General features: G+C 56.4%; 4 protein-coding genes across 4 annotated transcripts; 3 read left to right on the top strand and 1 right to left on the bottom strand.

Annotated features, from left to right (window-relative positions):
• The first annotated feature begins 1,337 nt into the window (after positions 1-1,337).
• Positions 1,338-5,931, top strand: CDEST_07444 (Putative tyrosine-specific protein phosphatase). The gene is made up of 2 exons (XM_062923603.1): positions 1,338-4,414; positions 4,475-5,931. Exons 1-2 carry the CDS (start codon positions 2,567-2,569, stop codon positions 5,531-5,533), a joined length of 2,907 nt encoding a protein of 968 aa, XP_062779654.1. The 5' UTR covers positions 1,338-2,566; the 3' UTR covers positions 5,534-5,931.
• Positions 5,932-6,535: 604 nt separating this feature from the next.
• On the bottom strand, positions 6,536-8,221 carry CDEST_07443 (Putative AAA+ ATPase domain, ATPase, AAA-type, core, nucleic acid-binding protein). Its single transcript, XM_062923602.1, has 2 exons — positions 7,786-8,221; positions 6,536-7,709 (listed from the first exon to the last, which is right to left on the bottom strand). The coding sequence occupies exons 1-2, from the start codon at positions 8,018-8,020 to the stop codon at positions 6,775-6,777; spliced, it is 1,170 nt and encodes a 389-aa protein (XP_062779653.1). The 5' UTR covers positions 8,021-8,221; the 3' UTR covers positions 6,536-6,774.
• A 1,039-nt stretch (positions 8,222-9,260) lies between these two features.
• On the top strand, positions 9,261-14,437 carry CDEST_07442 (Putative calcium/proton exchanger, sodium/calcium exchanger membrane region). The gene is made up of 3 exons (XM_062923601.1): positions 9,261-10,669; positions 10,808-13,635; positions 13,696-14,437. The coding sequence occupies exons 1-3, from the start codon at positions 10,468-10,470 to the stop codon at positions 14,122-14,124; spliced, it is 3,459 nt and encodes a 1,152-aa protein (XP_062779652.1). The 5' UTR covers positions 9,261-10,467; the 3' UTR covers positions 14,125-14,437.
• A 484-nt stretch (positions 14,438-14,921) lies between these two features.
• Positions 14,922-16,963, top strand: CDEST_07441 (Putative oxidoreductase, molybdopterin-binding domain, eukaryotic molybdopterin oxidoreductase). The gene is made up of 4 exons (XM_062923600.1): positions 14,922-15,166; positions 15,234-15,422; positions 15,503-16,488; positions 16,623-16,963. Exons 1-4 carry the CDS (start codon positions 15,005-15,007, stop codon positions 16,834-16,836), a joined length of 1,551 nt encoding a protein of 516 aa, XP_062779651.1. The 5' UTR covers positions 14,922-15,004; the 3' UTR covers positions 16,837-16,963.
• Positions 16,964-16,992: the final 29 nt, after the last annotated feature.

Here is a 16,992-nt window from a genome sequence, read left to right as displayed (position 1 = left end):
GCTTTGGATGCTCTTCGGTTGGGCTGCCTGCTCTAGCTAGCCTCTGCGTGTATCTCTGCTGAACCCCCCTCGACTTGCTCGACTTGAAGATGCGACCGGAAAATCAGTCGTTCCAGCCTCTACTCATTGTTGTAGGCAAGGGCCAGACTTGCCCCCCAAAAGGGTACAAGGGGGATACAAGGTGAGCATTCATTCAGTTCTGCGCTCATCTCTGGAGGGTCGCACAGCCGAGAGCGTGGCCAGTCAGAGGGCGCAATGCGAGCCCCGTCAAAGGAGCGCCCCCATGCTATGACGAAGTAAATACGGGGTGAGGCCCTGTGGGAATTCAGAGCAGGACTCGGACAGCGTGCGCAACACCAGGCACTGCTGCTCTCCGTGCCGTCGGGAGCATTCTTGGGGAACATTTTCCCGTACAAGTTTGTCTCCCACGTCTCCGAGGGAAAGCAAATTCCCGATGGAAAGGACGCATCAGTCATGAGGGAAACCGCAGCTGGAACAAAAGGCACACACCTGTCAGCTTCGCTGTCGCTCAAATGCGATGGCGTGGCATTCGGCCTCGATGGACCGCGTCGCTGTCCCACAATGGCGGCATATCGGGGGAGAAGCGCGAGAAAGAGGGAGGTGTGACTTTTGTCATGATACCGTCAGCACCGCGCCTTAGGTATCTGCTCAGTTTACTTGCTGCCTTTGCCGCAATCCTGGGACGTCCTCTCATGACTTCACATGCCTTAGCCAGGATTAAAACAGGTCTGAGGTCAGAGTCTCCGCCTACAAACCCAGCACGCCGATCATTCCCGCCTTGGACGGCACACGACCTCATCGGACATGACACCCTCTTGTCTTTGTCGCTTATCCTCCACTCGGCGGCACGTTGCTCTCGTGCTGCTCGGCTCTGCTCCGCTCGGCGCCGCGCTGTCCACCCCCAGCAAGCCGTGTCCTTAGCATTCTTTGGTTATTGAGAGGGAGACTACTTGATACAGCTCTACCAACACTACTTTGGTCTTCTCTATACGGGATAGCTGCGCTGGACATGACAAACAAACGTGTTCTTATGCTGGTTATGGTCCATCTCATCAGCTGCTCCAGACGTTCATTCCATGTACAATCCGTAGCTGGGTCGGCCGGCAGCTCTTTCGATTCTAGCCTGAGACGGAGACATACACCAGATGCTAGACCCATTTTGGCCGCCACCGCCGTCGCCGTCGCCCGCCTACCTGATGGATTGCTGAGTGTGGTTCTAGCCATCGTCGTTTCAGCGAAAACCACTGCCTACACCACCAAAAGCCCCCCTCCAAAGCCAAAAATCTCGTACCACCGGCCCCTGAATGGCAAAAGCTCTCGTGCAAGTAATATCAAATCAAACCAAATCAAACCAACGCACACCAGAAGTTCGAATCAAAGACTCATGATCTAGGAGGAGGCACGCTGGAGAAAGACATCCCGCAACACGCACATCCCACACTTGTTCCATTCTTGCACCCACACCCAGCGATCCATGTCGCCAGGGGTGAACCACCCCCCTTCTTCTCCTTCCTTCGTGTACCCTTTTTCCTGTCTCTGTGACGACCTGGTTTGCTCTCTGCTCGCTCGCCTTGTCTTTCCCATCACACCCCCCTCCCATATCGGGAGCTCCACAGGCCCAGGTGATGCTCCTTATTTCCCTTTCGCCGGTCTCTTGTTCATCGATTTTCTCCACTGCCCATATGTCCGTCTGCCCGTTTCTTTTGACTCTGGGTCGTCAAAACCCCTCCCTACTGAATTACGCCGTATGCCCTGCGCTTTTCAATCCGAGGCGTTTTGGATTCCCATACAGAGTACTCTGTACAGAACTTGACAACTCGAATCTCAGGACGCCCAGTGCCACCACCACCACCAACGCCGCCAGTGGCCACCGCACCCTGCCCGGCCCCCAGTCAGCCCAGCTCAGCCCAGTTCATCATCATCACCGGGGCGCCCCCATCCCTGGCTCGCGCGCGCCCGTGTATGTGTTTGTGTGTGTCCTCGGAAAGGGTCTACCCTGACACTCTTCTGCTCAGGGCTCTCTCTCTCTCTCTCTGCTTCTCTCTAAGTCGTCTCCCCTAAAAGAGTCACAGTCCACCAAGAAGAACAGCAACGGCGGTAACGGCAATAGCAGCAACAACACACACACACACACACACACACACACACACCCCCTCCCCTACTATTTAGGCCACTCGTACCGGGTTCAGATCGCCACTTGTGCCGTCACGTCAGAACCTCCCCCCCCGCAACCTTCTTTTCCCTCTAAAAGACCACCCCCCCTACCGACTGCCTGCCTTTTCCCCTTCAAAGAGCCTCTTCCGCACACCCTCCCTCCCCCTTCCCCATTCCCTCTGATCTGTTTGAACCCTATCCTACCTTGCCTTGAACCATCCCGCCAGAACGCCATACCGCAATGGCGCTATAACTGTGCAAGGCCTGATCACTTGGCCGCCGTCGGAACAATTCTCCTGCAGCGTATCCGTTCTACATCCATACCCATTCGCGGCTGTTCTTCCACAGCACCAACACTATCGACACCGTATTTCCCACTCCTACACTAACCATGCTCGACAAGAGGAGCAACGACGGCGCTACATCCGTCCACTACACCATGAAGACTTCCCATTCAGCGCCCAGGCCCTCGCCGGGCCTGCGATCTTCCCACAGCCACTCGCACTCGCAATCCAAACTCGCAGTCCCTGCGGCAAAGAGCCCGAAGCCCTCTACACCAGCCGCATCCCCCAGGATGCCTTATTCCGTCGGCCAGTCGATGCCTCCCCAGAAGCTTTCTCCTGCGAGACATTCGGAGTCGAGAGCTGCGAGTCCAAACTACTTCGGCCTCGTCGTCGAACAGTCGGCCGACCCCAGAGATTCCTCCGCCATGCCACGAGACAACTGGAGCTCCCCGACCTCGTCCGTCAAGTCGTTCGGCACTGCGCTGCCCAAGCAGGTCCCCATCGATGCCAACCCCGATTACGAGGCCTTCAAACGCCAGGCCGACCTGAATCGTGGCATCGGCTTCAGCCTCTCCTCTTCTCACTTCCCCCAAGCGCCCCCAAACCCCACGACGCTTCGTCCTCGCCCCCCGAGGTGGAACACCCATGCCAGCGACACTGGCTCCGAATTACCCATGTCTAGAGTGAACAAAGACCGACCTATGAGCCGCATGGAGGTTGATCACCAGAGCTCTCACGACTCGGCCTACGTCTCGTCAGATTCGAAGCGCAACTCGCAAGCCTCGATACAGCCACCCGCCATTTTGAACCTGAACTTGCCAAGATTCGAGTCACCGACGCAATCGGATTCGCCTTTCGATCGTAGAACAACATTATCCAATGTCGAGGACCGCCATCCGAGGCTGTCCATCTCGCAGAACAAGGTCGATGGCCCGACGCCGAGCAATGCTAGAACAAACCATCCGCGAGCCGAGACGCTGCCGCCGACCATGGAAAGCGGCCCATCTTTGATAACTCCATCGCAACTGAGAGATTTGATCGAGACTGATGACTCCGCGGGCGACCTGCTGCTTCTGGATCTGAGAGTTTCTCAGCAGTACGCGCAAGCCCGGATCGAAGGCGCGCTTAACCTTTGCATTCCAACGACGCTACTGAAGCGAGCCACTTTCAACTTGGAGAAGCTGCAGAAGACATTCCAAAGTCCCGACATGGAAGAGCGGTTCTCGAAGTGGAAGTCGACCAAGCACCTTGTCGTCTATGATGCGTATTCGGCAGAAAAGCGTGACGCTGTTTCGTGTATGAACATGGTAAAGAAGTTCACAAATGAGGGGTACACGGGCGGCATGTACATCCTGCGGGGTGGCTTCAACGCCTTTGCGGATGCGTATCCCGAGCTCGTGGATGAGGGGTACGGTCCCTTGGCGAGCGGCAGTTCCCCAGCGGCAGCCAATGATGAAAGTCGGCCCGGAATCGCGCCCGTTATTGGAGGCGTGATGCTGCCCATGGCTCAGAACAACGCCAACCCTTTCTTCTCCAACATCCGTCAAAACATGGACCTCGCCGACGGCGTCGGTCAGCTGGACGTTGCTCGGCCCGCGGGCTTGGAGTCGCCAACATTGCCCCGATGGCTACGAGACGCTTCCAAGCCGAGTGACCACGGCAAACAGGTATCGGAGAAGTTTTTGAATATTGAAAGAGCTGAGCAGTCACGGATGAAGGCTGCATACTCTATGTTTGGCGGAGGTGAGAAGGACAAGAGCGTCCCACAGCTTTGTGGCATCGAAAAGGGTGGCAAGAACCGGTACAAGGACATTCTACCTTTCGAGCACGCCCGAGTCAGACTGCAAAGCCGGTCCGAAGGCGCATGCGACTACGTCAATGCTAGCCACGTAAAAGCATCGAGGAGCAACAAGCGATATATTGCTACCCAGGGCCCTCTCCCAGCAACTTTTGAGGTAAGCATCCAACACTAATTCCACCTCTTTTTCTGTCGGCAGTATATTGATTTTGTGCAGGATTTCTGGTCCGTTGTCTGGGAACAGGACGTTCGAGTGGTCGTCATGCTGACCGCCGAGTCGGAAGGTGGCCAGCTCAAGTGCCACCCGTATTGGCAAGGCAGAGATTTTGGCTCCATCAAACTGAAGCCGCTGTCGGAGAAGAAAGTGTCGCTTGATTTCGACAGGCATCGCACCAACCAGGGATCGAGTGCGCCATCAGCGGCAGCCGCTGCTGAAGCTGGCCGTCGCCGTGCCAACACGACAACCACTCTGGAGGCTTCGAATGTCACCGCCTCGCCCATGCCGGCACAGGGAGAGACGCCATATGTCATCGTCCGGAAGTTTGCTCTGTCTCACGCTTCGCACCCGTTCGCCCCCATGCGTGAGATAACTCATCTGCACTATCCATCCTGGCCAGATTTTGGCGCCCCTGCTCAGCCGTCTCATCTGTTGGCCTTGGTGGAGATGGCCAATGTCATGCAACGGTCGGCGAGGCCTGTCGACACTTCCTCAGTAACTGCCTCTGGAACATCTCCCGAGCCTGGCTCTGTCGCTTGGTATGATGAGCCGGAGATGGATCAGAGGGCAAGACCGATGCTGGTACACTGCTCAGCAGGATGTGGCCGAACCGGAACCTTCTGTACAGTAGACACTGTTATCGACATGCTTAAGCGTCAGCGGCTCGCAAAGACGAACACAAAGCCGGTCAGGAAGCGGGACTCGGATGGAGACATCAAAATGAGCGGACAATCCGAGGAACCGTCTCCTCGTGAGAAGACATTTGATTTCAACCCCAGCAGCCGTCGCCAGAGTGCCGATGCGCGGCGGAACTCACCGGATAAGACTCCATTGGATACGGCATGGGTGGCGGATGACAGCGATACTATGGACCTCATCCAGAAAACTGTGGAGGATTTCCGGAACCAAAGACTGAGTATGGTACAAAGCCTGCGCCAATACGTCTTGTGCTACGAGACGATTGTTGAGTATGTGTGGCGAGTGCATGAGAAGAATTCGAGCTTGAACAAGGCCGGAAGAGCTCGAAGTGGAAGCTTGCAGATCAGAGGGGACAACTAATTACGATTCGTCCATCGACAGGAATGGTTGGGACAGCGGAGAGACTCGTGTGGAATCGTCAAGCGATACCCTTATGAACGGCGGAAGGATGCTAGCATCAGCGAGTAATGGGAAGCATTCTGCATTTTTGTTTTTCGACGGCAACAGGCAACACCAGATACACTGACCCAGGGTACAGGGCCATGGGTCATGGGGCATGATGTTGGGCGTTGGGGATATCTTGAGCTGCATTTATTCACGATACATGGGTTTACTCGAACATGTGCCCAATGGCACCGGCATGTTGGGATGCGGCTGTGATCGATCCCTGGAATTGTACAACTAGAGGCGATGGGTGAACAAGACAAAGAAAGCATGAGATGTCTGCTTCGGCGGGTGTCTCGTTGACCATGACTATCTCGGTACCCAATTCGTGACTTTGTCGATGATTAGTCTTGAGGACAACGCGGCCTTCCTATATGATGTACCGCACGCGCAACTTGTAGTACAGCTCAAAAGCTTGCCGCAACGCACCCTGACTAGATTGATGACCTGGTTTCTGGAGACGATACCAGCCTTGTTTCTCTTTGCCGTCGTCTGCCTGATGATTATCAAGCCTGAGTCCTACAACCTGACCTATCCGGACTGCAACGATGTGGATGACGTCCATCGTAAGTGTAGCAGTAGCAGGTCGATCGTTTCATAGGGGGTTGGTGTGTGTATGTTTGCGTGTGTCACGGAAACGCGCCGGATGACATGTCCCCTCCAACTTGCACAGGCAAAAACTCGAGAACGGACGGGATGGTAGAGAGGACTAAGTCAGGGCAATGGGTGTGTAATCGTTGACTGGCAGACTCTCTCTTGGCTAGCCCATTCTCTCTCTTTCTCTTTTGGCGTCGATGACCCAAGGACCGAGGCATCGTCAACAGGCCCGTCCACGGCGGTCGGTGTGCGAGTTTCTCGACCAACTTTGGCATGATGACACGAATAATCGTGAGGCGAAAGAGAGATAAATGAGAGTTGTGCAAGTCACCGTGGCTGATTCCGTGTCTATGTAGTCGTACATAATTAGCCGTACAAGCGCCACTTGCGCGCGCAAATATCGCGCGGACGCTGTTTCCACCGCCACCGCCCTGCCCACCAGCCCAATTCCCGCCAGTCCAGCAAAGATGTCGCCGTCGTTGCTTCGTTTTCGCACTCTTCCACTGCATGCGCCAATCTGGCACTCTTTCCCTTTTCTCTCCTTGTCTCCCGGTGCGCTCTTACTTCCAGAGCTTGCCGAGAGACACCTCCTTGTCATCGTGCTTGTTGAGAATCTTTGCGGTGGCGAGCTCAAAGTCCTCCTGGGTGACATGGACTCTGCGCTCGCGGAGGGCGTACATGCCGGCCTCTGTGCAGACACCTTTGAGCTCGGCGCCGGAGCAGCCGTTCATCTTCTCGGCAATCTTTGTGAGGTTGATACCTCTCGTCAGGTTCATCTTGCGGCTGTGGATGCGAAGAATGTCGGCGCGGGCCTCGACAGAGGGTGGGGGGAACTCGATTTTGCGGTCGATACGGCCGGGACGCAGCAGGGCGGGGTCGAGAATGTCGAGACGGTTGGTGGCCATGATGACCTTGATGTTCTTGGTAGGCTCGAAGCCGTCGAGCTGGTTGAGGAGCTCGAGCATGGTGCGCTGGACCTCCGAGTCACCGCCCGAGGAGCCCTCGACACGGGAAGAGCCGATAGAGTCGATCTCGTCCATGAAGATGATGGAAGGGGCATGCTCGCGGGCCATGACGAAGAGCTCGCGGACCATGCGGCTACCTTCACCAATGTACTTCTGCACCAGCTCGGAACCGGACACCCTGATGAACTTGCAGTCGGTGTGGTGGGCGACGGCACGGGCAAGAAGCGTCTTTCCCGTACCAGGGGGGCCGTAGAGCAGGACGCCCTTTGGTTGTGCGATACCGAGCGACTCGAAGAGCTCGGGGTGCTTGAGACCCAGCTCGATGACCTCCTTGATTTCCTTGATCTGCTGATCCAGACCACCAATCATATCATACGTGCTGTCGGGCACCTTCTCGACCATCATGAGGGAGACAAGGGGGTCGACGGAGGAGGGGAGCATCTTCTCGAGCTTGTAGCTGTCGGACAGCAGGGTTACCCGCTTGCCGACGGTGAGCTTTGTGATGTCGACGTTGTCGGAGACGTCGACAACTGCGCAGATAGAAGGGTTAGTATCAGGAAACGGGATGGTTTATGGAAACCTGTTGCGAGCGAGCGAGCGACGTACCATATTTGCCTTCAGGATGCACCTTGACCAGTACCTTCTTCGTGCTCATGACCTTGACGACCTCGCCGACGTAAGAGCCAGGCTGCTGCAGGAGGCCCAGCTCTTCCCGTAGTAGCCTCACGCGGGAGTTGTAGTCGTTTCTTTGGGCTTCGAGGCGGCGGAGGACTGCTTGACCCTTGAGGATCTCGAGCTTCATGGCCTCGATCTTGTTCTGATAGTAGGAATCGAGCGCCATCGTGATGGATGCCCCGAGGGTACGGAAACAGGCGGGGAAGAAGTGTGTTTGTGTGTGCTTGGTTGTCTGTTTTTCGAGGAGGGCTATTCGGTGAGTCGCGGAGGGGATTCAATCAATCGTCGAGTGCGGGGGTTGTCGTGGTTTGATGGTTGACGTTGCTGGGGTTGGGAGGGTCGTGATGGAAGCTTGTCGTTGTGGAAGGCTAGCAGTCGGATTCCGGAGTGACAGGGCTGGCTCCGTCAGTCGGTCCGTCGGCCGCAGGCAAACGACGGTCGACGCGTCTAGCAGGCATGGGCCAGTCACGTGATTGCCAAACCGGATTGGTCATTGTCGAGCTTGGAGCTTGGGTAGCTGTCAGCGGGAGAATGGATATTCCGATCTCCGATGATTCTGGGAAGGTCCAGCTATGGTGGTCCGTGTGCCTGGGACCCTCTGTATCTCTTGCGTGCTGCGAAGCGGCGCAGTGGGATGCGTAGTGACGTTTTGCTCTCCGAGCTGGGAAAGTGGAGCGCAGCACGAGATCAGAGCACATGTCGGGCAACTGGGACAGGCGGGGCATTGTTGACATGGAATCATCAGCAAGACGAGGCGAGAGAAGCAAGTAAGTACCTGAGCGGCAACGGGACGCGATAATCCAGGGAAAGGGCGACGGAGTGGACAACGATAGAGAACCCAACAAGCTGATCGCCTGTTCGCCTGTAGCGGCTCATGAGGGTTGCAGCAATTCTGAAGCAGGCTGGCGCTAGGCCGATTGAGGGCAACACGGTGATCCATGTTGTTGACCGCCGCTGTAGCGTGTGAGCGTGTCCGTGGGACCGTACGGATAGTGGGCTCTGGGCGTGAACTGCTCCACCATGCCGTCCACCGCTGAAGCCCAACCCGCACAAACGTCGAGACGGCACCGAGTCTCCGCTAGTCCCTCCACTAAATTGCCCGCCAACCTGGGTACCTCCTCTCCCTAGGTACCCAGCCTAGATGTCTTAGGAGGTACCTACCTAGGAAGATGTCAACCACCTGGCGAAGGTAAGTGAGGCAGCAGGGAAGGAAGTAAACACCAAACGACCGGCGACACACAATATTGAGCGACATCCAAGGCAATTCGGATATCCATCATCCATCCAAACGTGGGTCCTTCCCAACGAGGCCCTTCCTTTCCCTTCTTTCGTTTGTCTTTCCCCAAGTGGAGAGGATCAGTCATGCTGTGGCACCTGCTCGCCTTCTGCCCACCAACCACCACCCACCGCCACCCACACCACTCACCATTCATCATTCACTTCATACCTGCTCGCCCTCCATGATAGATAGCATCTTCCATGACCATCCGAGGCCATCCAAACAGCATGAAGGATGCACATGACCGCCATTTGCCGATGCAGCTTGGTCAACAGTAGGCAACGCCTGACTCAGGCTGCGAAACTGGGGAAGAACACCAGTCATTCCAGTATTAGGTAGCTAGCTTGAAGATTGTTAGGTGGAAAGAAATACCTGCTTTGTAGGGCCGTAGATGTATCGGTACCTTGAGCACCTACCAGCCTGCTGCCTTATACAATGTATCCGCACCGCACAACACGAACATGGGATCATCACTTTTATTGACCGGCCGGCGGCAGCACCTCTGATTACAGATAGATACGCTACGGATACTGGGAGAACAACATTGAAGTATTCGGACAGCATAGGAATGGACAAGGCGAGACACCTCTCAGTCTGACCATTGCGCCATTCTTCTCTTTTTTCCCCTTCTTCCGTCCTACCTACCTAACCCCTCTATCATCTTCATATCCTGTCGTGCGTTTGTGTCTGTTTTGATTGTACATTATACAATACAATACAATACCTCACCAGTCCAGTCCACCTGCGCATCCGCACCGTCTCTTTCTCCCTCTCCCCATCTCTCTCTTGCCCTCCCCTTTGATCACCTCCTTGGCAACTTTCCCATTCCCTCTCAGCACGTTGCACGTCCCCGATCCTGGACAACAAACCTTGGCCAGCGGACACCTGCCCGGGCCTCGACACCGACACCGACTCCTTCTCGACCTGGACCTCGACATCGACCCATACGGATACAGACAATACTTGGGCTCTCCGAGGAATCCTCGAATCTCACCTTGAGCCACACCACATCTCATCCACCACAACAGCACGACAGCACGGCATCCTGTTTCGTGTTCCTCTCTTTTTCTTCTGGACCCGGTTTGCCGTTCCGACACAGCACCGACCCCGGGGGAAAAAAAGCATCGTCGAAAAAGCCAGTCGCGTTCTATTTGACTGACTGCTCCACGTCTTCATCATCTTCTTCCCTGTTTGCCGCCTCGTCCCGTCCGCACTAACAACCAACAACCCACATCTCCGGCACCTTGCCAACCTCCTCCACCCAGCTTTCTCCAAGACTCCATCGTCCCCAAAAAGCTGCGCGCTCCATCGTCGCCCTATCGTCGTCGCCCACCATGGATCCCTCCACAGGGCCGGGCACACCGTCCCATCAGTCCAAGTCCCGCGACAGCTCGACCGCCGCATCGCCCACTGATACTCGTCACCAGGCCGCAAGGTTTGACTCTTACGTCGCTTCTCGCGACGAAGGCCTGTCCGAGAGTTTCCAGTCCTTCCAGTCCACCGACACGGTGCGGAGGCGCCCAGAGGGTGGCTACGGTACGTACGCCCGACCGACCGACCCGCTGCATGCCCAGAAACTCGATACGTCTTGGTCGTCCGAGTTGCCGAGTGACCCAACAGAAAATAGTAATATCCCCTGGCTGACATCAACCCCTCCCCTTCGTGTGCTTGCAGGTTCTATACATACCCAAGGCTCCGGCTCGCAATACCTGGGCGAAGCCTCAGCTCACGATCGTTCACATTCTCGCCCTGCCCAAACTGCCAGATCGCCCATGATGGGTCCCGAACGCTCTAAGGCCTCGAGACCCCGAAAGCCACCGATGCCCCGTCGACTTTCGACGAACCCATCCGCACCACACCGCGGTGAGGTCTTTTCCGCCGACGATGACATCTACGAGGTTGAGGCAGACGCCACCGAGCGTCATCAAGGCCAGCGCACCACCACCGCATACAGTACCCGCCGCAGACCCCAGCTGGCAACCACTCTGTCGCGCGTGCAGTCCTCCCGCAGCGAGGATGGCCAAGACGAAGGAGACGAGGACGATGGCCCTAGAACCCCCCGAGCCGAGGATACCGTACCAGACGAGTTGGAACGAGACCCTTCGGTACGCCCCGATGACGACGACGACGAAGATATCGGTGCTGAGTCTGATGGCGACGTGAGCGACGCAGAGAGCTTCACCCTCAAGGACCGTCAGCAAGCCATCAACCAGACACATCCGTTCGGTATACGATTGTGGAAGCCTGCGCTGTACAAGAAGGACCGCTCGGTGCAGAAGAATGCCGAAGGCGACATTCATTCCTCTCCCGGTGGCAGGGTTCACAGCTGGCTTCTCTTCTTCAACCTCCTTTGGACCTTGTTGTTTGGCTGGTGGATGGCAGCTTTCTCAGCCCTCGGCGCACTCGTGTGCTTCTTGTTCGCCGCGACCCCGAGCGGCAGGGAATATGGCAGGGTCCTCTGGGGACTGGCTGGCTACCTGTTCTACCCCTTCGGCAAGTATGTTCGTCTGGAGCAGGACGAGGCCTACCTGGACGAGGACCAAGACGAGGGACGAAGCATTTCCGAGTACGAACAGTGGCAGAGTGGTGACCTGGAGTACGGTCGGCTCTTCTTTGGCCCAGAGGGCTCTGAACGTAACCGATCCATCGTGGGCCGCTCGAGAAGGAGCATCGACTCGGAACCGAGCGAGACGGACAGCCTTTTGGGTCGCTCTGGACGCGGCGAGCGAAGCCAGACTCCCCCGCAGACCAAGCGTCGGCTATTCGGAAGGGGTCAGTGGAACATTGGACGGGTCGTCTTCTTCCTGTTCTTCTACCTGCTGCTTTCGCCCTCGCTGATCCTGGTCTCTCTGATCTGCTGGTTCTTGGTCTTCTCGATCCCCATGGGCAAGGTCACCATGCTGCTGTTTGACCAGCTGCGGCGTCACCCCTTGGCGCTCTCGTTCGAGTCCGACATAGTGCTCGCCCGCACTGCTGACACGCCCCATTCGTCCATTTTGCTGTGCACCTACCGCGCGGTTGGCATCAAGTATTGGAAATACACCATTGACGGCACCAACGTGTTTCTGATCAACCTCATGGGTGTCGTCTTCTTCGTCATCTTCGACTGGCTCATCCTCGACAACGTCCTCCATCTGCATCTCTTCATCACCTCGCCAGCCTTCCTCTTCATTGCCGGCCTGTTCTCCATCGTTCCGCTAGCCTACTTCATCGGCCAAGCTGTCGCTTCCATCTCGGCTCAATCATCCATGGGGGTCGGCGCTGCCATCAACGCGTTCTTCTCAACCATTGTCGAAGTCTTCCTCTACTGTGTCGCCCTTAACCAAGGCAAGGGTCAGCTGGTCGAGGGAAGTATCGTGGGAAGCATCTTCGCGGGCATACTCTTCCTACCCGGTCTTTCGATGTGCTTTGGCGCCATCAAGCGCAAGACGCAGCGGTTCAACGCCAGGTCCGCCGGCGTCACTTCGACGATGCTGCTGTTTGCCGTCCTTGGGGCTTTCGGCCCTACTCTCTTCTATCAAATCTACGGCACCCACGAGCTTAACTGTCTGGACTGCGTCAACCACAGCGGCATCGGCGGCGGCATCGGTGGCGGCGTGTCTCCTGTCGGCGACGGCCGCGACTGCAAGCGATGCTTCTTTTCCCAGACCCCGGCCCTGAACGATCGCTTCTACCTCGAAGCCGTTCGCCCATTCTGCTATTTCTGCGCCACGTTGCTGTTCCTTTCTTACATTGTGGGACTTTGGTTTACCCTGCGAACTCACGCCGCTGTCATCTGGAACTCAGAGATCGACGAGAAGAAACACGAGGAGGCGCACGCACACGCACACGCCCATGCCAGACAGTCGGGCCCTCACTCATTCGCCGAAACCACTGGGATTTCGGTCGATGTCCGCGACTCTCATCTCTACAAGCGCATTCTCGGCCAGTCGCTGAAGCAGGTGGGCCTTGCTACCAAGGGCGACGATACTTCCCGTCATGGCTCCGTCGCTGGGCTGGGACTGAGTACTGGCAACGGCAGCGTCAGCATCCCGCATGTCGTGCCCCCCAAGTCGAGCGGTAGTGACACCACACGCTCTGTCGTCCACATCCCGGGATTTTCAGAGGCAGAGAACAACGCTCTCGTCCGCGAGGTTGCAGAGATGGCGGCCACCGCGGCCACCATTGCAGCGCGGGAGCGGATGCCTCGCAGGATCTCGGCCCAGCCCGGCAGCTCAACCGGAGCCACTCCTCGCCCTCCAGCTCTGCGCACCGCGACATTGGCCGAGAACGAGGACCTCGCGGCTGCCAGTACTGCCCAAGTGCCTCACGGTGGCCATGACGCTCCGAATTGGAGCCGTGGCAAGAGTGCCTTTATCCTCATGGGAGCCACCGTGCTCTACGCCATCATCGCTGAGATTTTGGTCGACACCGTTGATGTCGTTCTCGAGGGCTTCGCCATCGACGAGAAGTTCCTGGGTATCACTCTTTTCGCCCTGGTTCCCAACACGACTGAGTTCTTGGTAAGTTCGCGTTCGGTCGGTGGCAATCACTTTAGACATAGGCTGACAACGGCTGTATAGAACGCCATCTCGTTTGCGATGAACGGCAATATCGCACTCTCCATGGAGATCGGTTCTGCTTACGCGCTGCAAGTCTGTTTGCTCCAGATCCCAGCTCTGGTGCTGTACTCTGCATTTTACGCCACCACCGAGGGCGTCGAGGATGTGAGCGCGCACACGTTTGCGCTCCTGTTCCCTCAATGGGACATGGTGACGGTGATAATCTGTGTCTTCCTGCTCAGCTACATGTACGGCGAAGGGAAGAGTAACTACTTCAAGGGCAGCATTCTGTTGCTGAGTTACCTCGTAGTTGTTGTCGGCTACTACTTCTCTGGATACACCGAGGACGCCATGAGCGTCAGCCGCTTCGATGTCATGGGAGCCGACGGCCAATACTCATCTTTCAACACCATTGGCCGCAGTATGAATGGCGCTGTTCTTCAAGGATAGACACTTTACACAAGAGAGGGATGGTGACGATGATGGCGGATGGGGCCGCGCACGATACCCGAAGAGCAAGCAGCGAAGATTGATAAAGCACGCATTGGCATGTTTTGAGTCAATTGGGCTGGGAGAAGTGTTGAGTTGGCGAGTTTTGGCAGTTGTTCTTTTAGGTGCCCCGACACGGAGGACATTGCATCACACACATTGTTTTTTTTTTTTTTTTTTTTTTTGGCAGGCGGCTACGATGGGACGCTGACGGCGTTTACTGTGACGAGCATAAATTATCTAGATTACTTCTTGGTCTCATTGCGGCTCATTCGGAATACAACATTATTTAATATCCAAAATTTGAGAAGATGGCCCTTGTTGTCATGTCAGTCAATGCCGAGATATCTGACCGCTTACTGATCGTTCGTTCTCTCGTCAGCGCCCTGCGTCGGTCGGATGCCAAGTATCACCGACTTTTGACCGAGGCTGCGATGACTGACACAGGCGTCATGGTGTTAGCGCCAGTTGCTACCCTACCTAGTGCGACAGAGGCCGTGCTCCACCAAGGTATATGGAGCAAACCCAAGTCTTGATGTGTCCATGACGGCATCGCATGGGCATGAGAACACTGCCCATTGGTGCCTTTGCCAACCCAACGTCTCCTTTTGTAGTAGTGGCGGCCATGCGGTAGTTCGGCATGATTGGGTCTGCGTCTTGCGAGACAGGTCGCTGGGGTGGTAGGATGAATGGCATGCCGGGTCGGGCCTCCAAGTTGCGATGGGCGGATGCTTCTGCCATATTAGCAACGCTCTCCCATCTGTTCTCGTGCTGAATATTCTCGCATAAAGCATATCTAGCTTCTATACTGCACGATTTGAAACCTCTCCTATTAGTCGTCATGGCTCCCGCTGAGCCAAATGCTATCCCCTTCAGGGCGAAGGGTGAGATCCCTGAATTCAAGGAAGAGAGGGACGGCTGGAAGGGATATATCGAGTGGGAGAAATACCCCGAGAAGAAGAAGTTGGTCGAGAAGCTGATGGCCCAATACGACTTTCCGGACGTGAGTGACTGGGGACATGCCTGTTCCATGACAAGATGTTGCCTGTGCTAACATGAGAGTTGTGTAGCCACCTCAATTCCAACTGGGGCCGCTTCCCGACACGAATCCCATTCTCACGGGCGAAAGGTGGAAGCAGTACCACTATGCCCTGGGCTTGGGTCACCTGCCCGAAATCAGCTGGGACATTGTCAAGAAAGAGAAGGCGGAGGACATGATTCACGTGCTTCAGTTCCCCTACAACGGCGAACCACCGCGTGTGAGTTGCACATCTCCAACCACCTTTGAAAACAGATTCACAGACACAGACAATCTAACAACTGAGCCACTACTGCGCAGGACCGCCTCGTCGAGACGGAACTCACCAACAACAGAGACCACTTCGTCCGCAACCACGGCGGCATCCCTGAGATCGACGCGGAAAAGTATACGCTCGATATTTCGGGCCTCGTCAACAACCCGCAGACCTTCACCCTGGAAGATCTCAAGACCAAATTTCCGCACCAGAGCAGTGTTGTCTCGATCCAGTGCTCCGGCACCCGCCGCCTGGAGCAGATTGCGCAGTATCCTGGCGACGGCGACGAGCTTATCAACGCACCCTGGGGCGAGGGTGCCATTGGCACGGCCCGCTGGACGGGCGTCAGTCTGAAAAAGGTGATCAAGTACTGCGGCGGCCTGAAAGAAGGCGCGGGCCATCTCGAATTCTACGGTGCCGACACGTACTTCAAGAAGGGCAAGGTGCACAACTATATCGTGAGCGTGCCGTGGCGCAAGGTGAAGCTGAACGAGGTCCTCCTCGCATGGGAAATGAACGGCGAGCCGCTGCCTAAGATCCACGGGTTCCCGCTGCGCACCGTCGTGTTCGGCTACATTGGCGCGCGCAGCACCAAGTGGCTGACGGAGATCCGGGCGATCGAGCACGAGAGCGCAGCGCCAGTGCAGCGGCGCGAGTACATCTACTACACGCCGCAGATCGGGAAGCAGAACGTCAAGTACAGCAACGGCTTCTCGATCCAGGAGATGCCCGTGTCGTCGGCCATCATGTCGCCGAGGGACATGGACCAGATCGTGCACGACGGTAAGGTCCGGCTGCGCGGCTGGGCCTTCTCGGGCGGCGGGCACTGGCCCGTCCGGGTCGAGGTCAGCAGCGACGGCGGGTCGGTGTGGTACGAGGTGCCGTACGACAAGTTGACGACCAAGTACTTTCACGCATGGCGGCTGTGGGAGATTGAGCTGCCCGTCGACGCCGAGGGGTGGCTGGAGTTTTGCGTGCGGACGTGGGACAACGCGTGTAACACGCAGCCTACCTATGTGCGCTCTGCTTGGTAAGTCTCTTCATCCTGCTCATCCCGTTGTTTACAACCTCCCTTCCCCTTTCACACCTGGCCCATGCCAGATGGGAACCATGTAAAGAAAGAGCCGAACGCTGACGAAGGATTCTTCGTTTTTTGTTTTACAGGAACTGGGACTTGCACGTCACGTCCTCGGCCCACCGCATCAAGGTCTACAGCATGAACCGGTCACGGCCCGAGACGGCGGCCAGGCTGAAGAAGCTCGAGGAGAAGGGGATCCCCATCTTGCCGATCACTCACCCTGTCGAGATCGACCTGGAGTCGGACGAGGAGTACGAGAGAAACATGGCGGCTCAGGGTGGTCGGGACCCGGTGGAGTGAGAAGGTGTAAGTTAGACGTGGTGATTGATGTTGCCGGTCTCATCCACATGAGAGAACTTGCAATAGCCTTTTAGGTTTCTAGACACAGCTTGGACCAGCTTATATCGATCCATCTTGCAATTTTACCAAAGCAAAAACAAAAGAAGAAGAGAAGAA

This window comes from Colletotrichum destructivum, chromosome 4 (assembly GCF_034447905.1).
Source record: "Colletotrichum destructivum chromosome 4, complete sequence".
Classification (NCBI taxonomy): Eukaryota; Fungi; Ascomycota; class Sordariomycetes; order Glomerellales; family Glomerellaceae; genus Colletotrichum; species Colletotrichum destructivum.
Note: the sequence above shows the minus strand (reverse complement) of the source record. Positions and strands in the feature narration are given on the sequence as shown.

Coding starts and splice junctions, on each gene's coding strand:
- CDEST_07443 (XM_062923602.1), bottom strand. CDS start 8,020: ATGGCGCTCGATTCCTACTATCAGAACAAGATCGAGGCCATGAAGCTC. Junction 7,710..7,785: donor GCATCCTGAAGGCAAATATG/GTACGTCGCTCG, acceptor CTATCTGCGCAG/TTGTCGACGTCTCCGACAAC.
- CDEST_07444 (XM_062923603.1), top strand. CDS start 2,567: ATGCTCGACAAGAGGAGCAACGACGGCGCTACATCCGTCCACTACACC. Junction 4,415..4,474: donor CTCTCCCAGCAACTTTTGAG/GTAAGCATCCAA, acceptor GATTTTGTGCAG/GATTTCTGGTCCGTTGTCTG.
- CDEST_07442 (XM_062923601.1), top strand. CDS start 10,468: ATGGATCCCTCCACAGGGCCGGGCACACCGTCCCATCAGTCCAAGTCC. Junction 10,670..10,807: donor GCGCCCAGAGGGTGGCTACG/GTACGTACGCCC, acceptor GTGTGCTTGCAG/GTTCTATACATACCCAAGGC. Junction 13,636..13,695: donor CCAACACGACTGAGTTCTTG/GTAAGTTCGCGT, acceptor ACGGCTGTATAG/AACGCCATCTCGTTTGCGAT.
- CDEST_07441 (XM_062923600.1), top strand. CDS start 15,005: ATGGCTCCCGCTGAGCCAAATGCTATCCCCTTCAGGGCGAAGGGTGAG. Junction 15,423..15,502: donor ACAACGGCGAACCACCGCGT/GTGAGTTGCACA, acceptor ACTACTGCGCAG/GACCGCCTCGTCGAGACGGA. Junction 16,489..16,622: donor ACCTATGTGCGCTCTGCTTG/GTAAGTCTCTTC, acceptor TTTGTTTTACAG/GAACTGGGACTTGCACGTCA.